This window comes from Gigantopelta aegis, chromosome 9 (genome assembly GCF_016097555.1).
Source record: "Gigantopelta aegis isolate Gae_Host chromosome 9, Gae_host_genome, whole genome shotgun sequence".
In the NCBI taxonomy this organism is placed as follows: domain Eukaryota; kingdom Metazoa; phylum Mollusca; class Gastropoda; order Neomphalida; family Peltospiridae; genus Gigantopelta; species Gigantopelta aegis.
Genome location: NC_054707.1, coordinates 18,846,835 through 18,855,661, shown reverse-complemented (window position 1 = coordinate 18,855,661; position 8,827 = coordinate 18,846,835). Strand labels below are relative to the sequence as shown.

General features: G+C 41.2%; 1 protein-coding gene across 1 annotated transcript; it reads left to right on the top strand.

The window, feature by feature from the left end:
- Positions 1–1,395: 1,395 nt before the first annotated feature.
- LOC121381410 lies at positions 1,396–8,261 on the top strand. The gene is made up of 2 exons (XM_041510713.1): positions 1,396–2,190; positions 4,871–8,261. Exon 2 carries the CDS (start codon positions 5,045–5,047, stop codon positions 7,283–7,285), a length of 2,241 nt encoding a protein of 746 aa, XP_041366647.1. The 5' UTR covers positions 1,396–2,190; positions 4,871–5,044; the 3' UTR covers positions 7,286–8,261.
- The last annotated feature ends 566 nt before the right edge of the window (positions 8,262–8,827 follow it).

The window sequence follows — 8,827 nt, the reverse complement described above, 5'->3', positions numbered from 1 at the left end:
AAAATCCAAACCTATACGTAGCTCCCTACCTTTTATTCTTTAGAACGACCTTTAAAATTGCGCCAAATTTCCATCATCAAAATTCGCACCCATTTCCCTTTGGCTTAATCCTACGGGACATTACAAATTACATAGCACCATACCCCCCCCCCCCCCCCCCCCCCCCCCGCCTGTTACCGACTACGGTTGGACTGCTGGTGCTCCCTCCTTCACCCACTCCAACCCTTTCCTGTCCTGGAAGGATGAACCAGTTGAGGCCGGTACCTGTGCCCAGGACAGGCGTGCGCTACAACAGCTTGCTCTGAATGCGCACGTTAAACAATTTGGTCTTGGTCTTGGTCTTAGACGTTAACGGTCTGACAAGCAAACATTAAAAGCATGTCCCCTTGTCCAACTTTACAACTTTATTACATTACATACATTTAAATTGACAGCAGAATAATTTTAACTTATATTTTCAAAGTAAATTTTAATAATTTACTATCTCTATGTAATTAACTTGGTTTATCGAAGTAATATTAATAAGCAACTACAACCTGCAGTTAAGTTTACATTTATTGGAGATACAGTCCTCACTGGTTTAATATACCTGGAGCTGAAAGGAAGAGATCTATCTATCTGTTGGAATCTTACCTGTGGACATTAACTTTATTTTCATTTACTTTTAAATAAACCTATAATTCTGGAAATTGGAACACTTCGGCTTTGTTGTCTGTGGATGTTATTTATATTTTTTGGATATCCTAGGGACGCGGCCACAACAATATATATATACACATGGGCGGATCCAGGAAATATTTTTAGGGGGGGGGGACCAAAAAAGAAGGGCACATTGACTCGTCAAAAGGGCACCTTACTACAAGTTTTGATATTTACAATTAATATGAATTCCTACAGTTCTACGTCATAATATGCTAGCAATAATGAAGTAAATTGGCGTCACTCGCGTTAGAACCTCAATGGGGCCCCATTGAGACTCAATAACACAGACACATATCTGCAAGCTTGCGCATGTACACGAAAATCTTGATTTCATTTATCTACAATATAATTATTGTTTACTTAAAAAAATAAAAATTCTACAAACAAAAAGGGCACTTGGACATTTTGAGGGCACTTGAACAATTTTTTGGGGGGACGCGTCCCCCTGGTCCCCCCCCTTGGATCCGCCCATGTATACACATGTATAAATATATAAAAACCATCGCTGCACCTACAAAGTGTGTGTGTGTGGGGGGGGGGGGGGCACGTCAACCCCACCCGCTTCCTACGCCAGTGACTGGTATGTTGAAGGGACAAATACTATGTATTATGTTGTTATTTTGCAAATATGTGTCAAACATTGCAATTTTCGCGCTGTTTAAATTATTTTTATAAAAATGGCGTTTTCGCTCGCTTTAAATTATTGTTTCAAAAAATGGTGTGCGTGCGCTTAAAAAATAAAATTTCAGAAAATTCTGGATTCATCCTCTCCCTCCCTCCATTAGGTTGGTCGCCCTGTTTGTAAGATAATTGGTATCTAATGGCCACTCTTGTAGTATTCTCCAAATAATTGTATTGCTCAAGATGTCGTGAGAAACCATACTATTTCTTATCTGTCTCTCCCTGTTAGGCTGTTATCCGATATTTGATAGACCTACGTGTGTGCTTGCTAAAGGTCATTGTGACCGAACTATGTTGCCTTGTTATGGTGGTAAATTTGGGTCAGTGTTGCTGTGTCTTGATAAAGCATTTACTATTCTATGAAATGTCGTGACGGTGTAATCTAAATACATGTTACTGGCCCGATAATCCAGAACGTCTAAAATAGTTTTTTGGAAATCCCCATGACTCGATGGCTCGTGGTTCCACACAGGCGTGGTGTATTTTGATTGGCTAACAATTGTATCCAGGCTCGCCACTTTGTTTACAAACATGTTTGCAATTTTGTGTAAAGTGCGGTTAACCACCGCTTGATCAAGTCAAGTTTTTGACCGCTTGCGTGCAAGATCAGTTTTCAACAGAATTAACATTGTATGGTTTCGATGATTCACAAGTGATGTAAATATTCTAAGTTGGAACAGATGGATTACATGATGTAACAGTAAATACGATATATCACTGATTACATAGTAACCAACATCGTGAAAAGTAAAGCAATTAAAACAAAACATTTCTGTGAATACCTGGCGCAATTTATTCTGGTTCTTGGTGAGTATACATTTTTTACTACATGTGTTTATGATTGTTGTGATTTGAGGCGGGACGTAGTCCATTTGTATAGCGCTCGCTTGATGCGCGGCGGGTTATTTCTCGTTCCAGCCAATGCACCACGAATTATGTATCAAAGTCCGTGGTATGTGCTATCCTGTCTATGGGATGGTGAATATAAAAGATCCCTTGCAACTAATGGGAAAGAGCGAGTTTTAACGACTCAGTGGGTAGGTGTAAGACCACTACACCCTGTTTTTCTTTCACTAACCACTAACAACTAGCAGCTAACCCACTGTCCTGGATAGACAGCCCAGATAGCTGAGGTGTGTGCCCAGGAGAGCGTGCTTGAAGCTTAATTGGATTATAAGCATGAAAATAAGTTGAAATGCAATGACATTCAGAAAGGTAATCGGTGCATTTTAATTAGATGTTCATGCTTGTAGCATGCTGTCATGGACAAGAGTCAAACGTTGGCTGTTGGTGAGAGGGGAGTCAGTGTCGTGCCTTTAGACGTCCATTCAGCCGTTAAAACTCGTTCTGTGTGGTAGCCTGTACCGGGGTGCGAACCAGATGCCGGTGAATTGAGGTTAATACTAGACGAAACAGTTTCAATATAAAAGTACATATCCAGTCTGCTGTCATGCGGTGATTCAATTATTACCCAGGGATTCGAAATTGATTTTAAATTGACCGTTGTGATGTTCAAAATATAACTGTTTTCCGGCCACAGTATTTATATATGATACGCGCGCGTGCGTGCATGCGTGCGTGCGTGTGTGTGTGTGTGTGTGTGTGTGTTTCATTTCTGAATTTTTAGTAGTCTTCAGACTTTATAACTCGTTTTGTTTCCTTCTGAAAACTGTTTTTAGATATAAATACTGGTTGTCAGCCATCGATATGTTGTTTGCTGTACTTTAGTACATCATAAAAAACAATATCGTTCCTTCTAGATATATACGTGTAGTAGTGTTCGTATAAATTGCTCCTACTGGCAGATGCTAGAGGGAATTTCCCTATAATCTCACTTGTAGAGTACTGGACTCTCGCACATGAGAGTATGTAGTTCAAATCCACGCAATGGAGGTTGATTTTTCTGTTACATATGGAGCCGACGTAGGGACTGGGTGTGTTCTTAACACAAGAACTCAATTATAACCCAGTCAGGACCCGTAACAGTTCAACTGTCCGTGGCCCACGACTCCGGAACGTAGCTCCACTTGAGAGGAGAAAAGTGCTCGTACTGGCTGGCCTCAGACCACAATTAATTTCGCTATATGTTTCTATATAGCCTTAGTGGCTATAACATTTTTATTAATATCAGCAGGCCCGTGAAGTTTTGTATGTACCTTTGCCTGCATGGGGGACACATACCCTGAAAAGGACAACCCCTGTTGTCCAGCTCTTTCTCCCAGCATATTGGTTTAAACAGACACACCCTCTAAACCAGGCCGGAGTACACCCATTTTACACAAAAAGCACTACTTTTGCATGGGCCGGAATTACCACAAACAAGTCTTCAATGTCAACAAGTTACACATGTTTACAAACTACATGCTATCCCCTGTCACTTCAGTCAAACAGTTGCCACTTCATAGCTGTCTGCCATGAAATAATCACAGTCAAACAGCAGACTACTTGCGCGGTGAAACTTCCGGATTTTCGACAACCAAATGGGAAGATAACTGTAATCTGAGGCCGGCTGTAGCTAGTGGGGATTCCCCTATTAGCTCAGTCGGTAGAGAACAGGACTCTCGTACTCCACAGTGGAGGTTTAATTTTCTATAACGTACATAACAAAGGAGCGGGACGTAGCTCAGTGGTAAAATGCTCGCTTGATGCGCGGTCGGTCTGGGATCGATCCCCGTCGGTGGGCCCATTTGGGCTATTTCTCGTTCCAGCCAGTGCACCACAACTGGTGTTTCAAAGTCGTGACATATGCTATCCTGTCTTTGGTATGGTGCATATAAAAATCCTTTGCTACTAATGGAAAAAATGTAGCGGGTTTCCTTTCTAAGACTGTCCAATTTACCAAATGTTTGACAACCAATAGCTGATTTGCTTTAGTGGTGTCGTTAAACAAAACAAGCAAACCCCCCCCCCAAAAAAAACAAAACATACGTAACAAGAGCAAATGCTGATATAGCAAGAGAGAATTGAATGATGACGTAGCTATGATCTGACGATGCTGTGTGGAAGGTCTGTTCAGATAATGGTTGGGGCCATGTAGTATTGGCGGGACGTAGCCCAGTGGTAAAGCGTTCGCTTGATGCGTGGTCGGTCTGGGATCGATCCCCGTCGGTGGTCCCATTGGGCTATTTCTCACTCCAGCCACTGCACCACGACTGGTATATCAAAGGCAGTGGTATGTGTTATCCTGTCTGTGGGATGGTGCATATAAAATATCCCTTGGTGCTAATCGAAACGAGTAACCCATGAAATGGCGACAGCGGGTTTCTTTTCTCAATATATGTGTGGTCCTTAACCATATGTCTGACGCCATATAAAATGTGTTGAATGCGTCGTTAAATAAAACATTTCCTTCCATTTAGTATGAACCAGAATTGCCTTGTAGTGACAAACAAGTTTGAATGCAATAACAGTTTATCTGTATAGTGCAAATACAAATTATGCCTGTACACAGTTATTCACTGAGATTTCTCTTTTGCTTTATTTGCAGAGGACGATCAGACAAATCAACCTAACTGCCACCACTTGCCGGGAAAACAACTTATTGGCAACTAAAACTTCGAAAGTAATCCTCGTCATTGTTAGTCGGTCACAGTAAAGCAACAGAAAGGATAACGAACTGAACAATGATCATCACTGCTAGTAGGTGACAGTATATATAAAGATGGATAAAGAACTGAAAATACACCGGCCAAAGAAAGGCAGAGTATCGCGGAAACGCTTGTTACTTCTATTCATTTGTGGACAAGTCTTCTCATTGTCCACCTTCTTTCTGGTTCAGACAAATAATCCCGAATTGTGTTATGTTCACTGGAGGACCATTCTCAACCAGATCCTTTTCTTTATCAGACTTGCCGTCTGTCTGATTGTGGGATACTTACAAAGCTATTACAGGAGGTTTGGCGGGAAGCGCATCTGTCTGTATCTGCTGTTTGTGTCGGTGACTAGTTATGTTGTCGTTGCCCACTGTATGGACTCGATGGCGTTGTTCACGTGGGACCAGCTTAAGGGAAACGTCATGCGCAGACTGGACGACAGCATCATTGTCATTGATGAAAACAGAAATGAATCTACGTCGATGAGACAAACAGAGGAGCCGCTGGTGATTCAGGAACACTTCAGATACATCGACGAAGACGTTAGATTTGGATGCTATCACGTGATGTCCTTCGAATCAGAAGTCGAACCAGCAGACAGGCAGGTCATCTGGATGCATAATAATGAATCTCTTGTGCCATCTTGGAAATTCCACATCGACATATCATTCATTGACGTTAATGTAACGCATAATGATAGTGTGCATTCTTATATTATTAATTCGACGTTGACAATATATCTCATAGAAGACAGAGATTTTGGAAATTATTCTTGTCATCTTAGGGAAAGTGCACTTAAGAAACTCAGGGATACTAAGACAAATAACAACACAAAACAACAAAGACCTGCATCCAGACCAAAAACGTCCTTTGTGGACGATATAATTGACTGTTCATCATTCTGGATTTGCACTGAACTAAAATATATGTTTGAAGAACTTAACGAGGTCTACGAGGACCTACAAAGTCTTCTCATGTTACAACAGGTTTTGCAACAAAACTCTTACCAGTGGACAGGTGAATTCAAATTGACGAAAATAAAGAAATCCATTTTGACAAAATCAGCGCCCCCTGGCGGAATTATATCCATCAGTGCCTCATACTTGAACTTGGCCGAAAAGCAAGATATATCACTTGGGTATGTGATTAACACCAAACCATTCCACGAAGTCTGTTCGGGACATCTAAACGGCTGCTCACTCTTTGTGATGATATACTGGTTTTTCTGGCACGCAGAAGGACATTTTGATGTAATACCACGCATGGTTGCTTACTGGCTACATATGAGTAGTTCTATTTTGGGAAATGCATGGCAATGCGCATGCCCTTCCACGTACGGCATTCACGTTTTTCGGTTCTACAGACACTTTTATAACGTCACAAGTGGAAGGAACACGATCATTGAAGTGGAACACCCACAGGCTATCCGACTGATTCCTCGAGCAGCAGATTTGCTGCTGACATTTCAGAATGAATCCACGCCCGAACCACTAGGCGAAGAGTGTTTTAATTCCATGCCATTCATCCGTTCGTGCTCTTGGATGGAATGTGTTATCAGTGAACTTCACAGAAACTTCTTTTGGATAGAAAACCTTATCTTTGCTCTCGTGATTATGACTGGTGTGTTGGTAGCTTATCTATTCTGCAAACCAATAGTCCGCCTTCTTTTATCTTGCGCTAGTGCCATTTTGGACGGATTTGATTGGGTTGAACCTCGAGAAACTCTAGGAAGCATTGGACACGCTGGCTTGCCGTATAAATATGATGTCTATATTTCACACGCAGATTCCCAACGGGAATTAGCATCTGATCTGGCATCTCTGCTGGAGTCTTTCGGAAAGAAGGTGTTTTACAGGGAACGTGATGTCGCCATCGGAGACTTAAAAATTGAAGCTGTGTCCGACGCCATTGTGTCGAGCTGCAAGTTCCTGATCATTGTCTCGAGGGAATACATCGAAAGTGGTTTTCAAAACAGGTTTGAGTTCCAGTTGATACTGAATGAGATACACGAGGGAAAGGTCAATCAAAGAAATGTCATGCTCTATAAGCATGGACGATGTACGATTCCGACATACTTCCGCGACTTCACCGACATGGAGATTCTAGATACGATTGGGACCTCTGCCGAGGAGCGATTTGGGAAGCTGAGGCAGTGGTCGAACTGCAAGAAGAATACACGGTCAATTAGACTGTCAATGTTTCTACTTTTCATATCAAGTGTGTATATGGGAATGGGACTAATCATGCCAAAAGCATTCGTCATTTTTGATACCGTTATAAATGCATTAGCATTCTTGTGGATAAAATAACTACGAAACTGGTGGAAGTGTGTGTGTGTGTGGGTGTGGGTGTGTTGTGTGTCTGTGTGTGTGTGTGTATGTGTGTGTGTGCATGCACATGTCTGTGCAGGTGCGTGCGTGCGTGTGTGCGTGTTTGTGACTTCGATGTTTATTGGACATTATCGTTTACCAGATATCCACGTGTTTAATTTGTATTTAGACTATACATTTTTAAAGGTTGAATGTAGTTTTTATTTAATTCGAACTGTAAATAGAGTCTTCAGTAGGTCACGATTGGATTTGTATTATTAGCCGATCGAAAGTTGGTTTTGTGTAACGACACCACTAGAGCACATTGATTTATTAATTATCGACTACTGGATGTCAAACATATGGTAATTTTGACATAGTCCTAGAAGGGAAATCCGCTACATATCTTCATTAGAAGCAAGGGATCGTTCACATTCATCATCCCATAAACAAGATAGTACATACCACGGTCTTTGATATACCAGTCGTGGTGCACTGGCCACTTTGTTTTTCCCATTACCATAGTTTGACACCCAATAGCCGATGTATTTTTCGTGCTGGGGTGTCGTTAAACATTAATTCATTAATTCATTCATTGGTGCACTGGCTGGAACGAGGAGAGAGAAAGAGAGTAATACAATGCAAGCAGTGTTATAATGTAAATAATGTCAAATATGTTTGTTGTGGGTAACTGGAGTTTAAAAGGGAAAACAAATATATCAGAGTACTACGGAAATTTGAGTGATCGGAATAGTCCGGTTTCCGAATGATGGACACTCCGATTAAACAAGGGGAATTACTCTTACGCGCCTGCCAGTCGGCTGTGTCACAGAGCTCGACATAGAAGGACACAGACCACAATTAATTTCGCTATATGTTTCTATATAGCCTTAGTGGCTGTACCTTTGCCTCTAGATACCGACTCCAAACCTTGAGTGAGTGCTCCGCAAGACTCAATGGGTAGATGTAAACCACTTGTACCGACCAGTGATCCATAATTGGTTCAACAAAGGCCATGGTTTGTGCTATCCTGCCTGTGGGAAGCGTAAATAAAAGATCCCTTGCTGCTAATCGGAAAGAGTAGCCCATGGAGTGGCGACAGCGGGTTTCCTCTCAAAATCTGTGTGGTCCTTAACCATATGTCTGACGCCATATAACCGTAAATAAAATGTGTTGAGTGCGTCGTTAATTAAAACATTTCTTTCTTTCTCCCCTGTCAACTTCATTCAAATAGTTGCCACCTCATAGCTGTCTGCCATGAAATAATCAGTCAAACAGCAGACTATTTGCGCGGTCAAATTTCCGGACAACCAAATGGGGAAAATAACTAATCTGAGGCCAGAAGAGGTACATTTTACTCTCTCTTTTTTCTTTCAATGACTTTATTTTATTTTATTTTATTTTATTATAGGTACATTTTATTTTGTTTTTCAATGGCTTTAGTTTAGTTTTAGTTTAGTATAGTATAGTATAGTTTAGTTTTAGGTTAGGTTTAGGTTTAGGTTTAGGTTTAGTTTTAGTTTTAGTTTTAGTTTTAGTTTT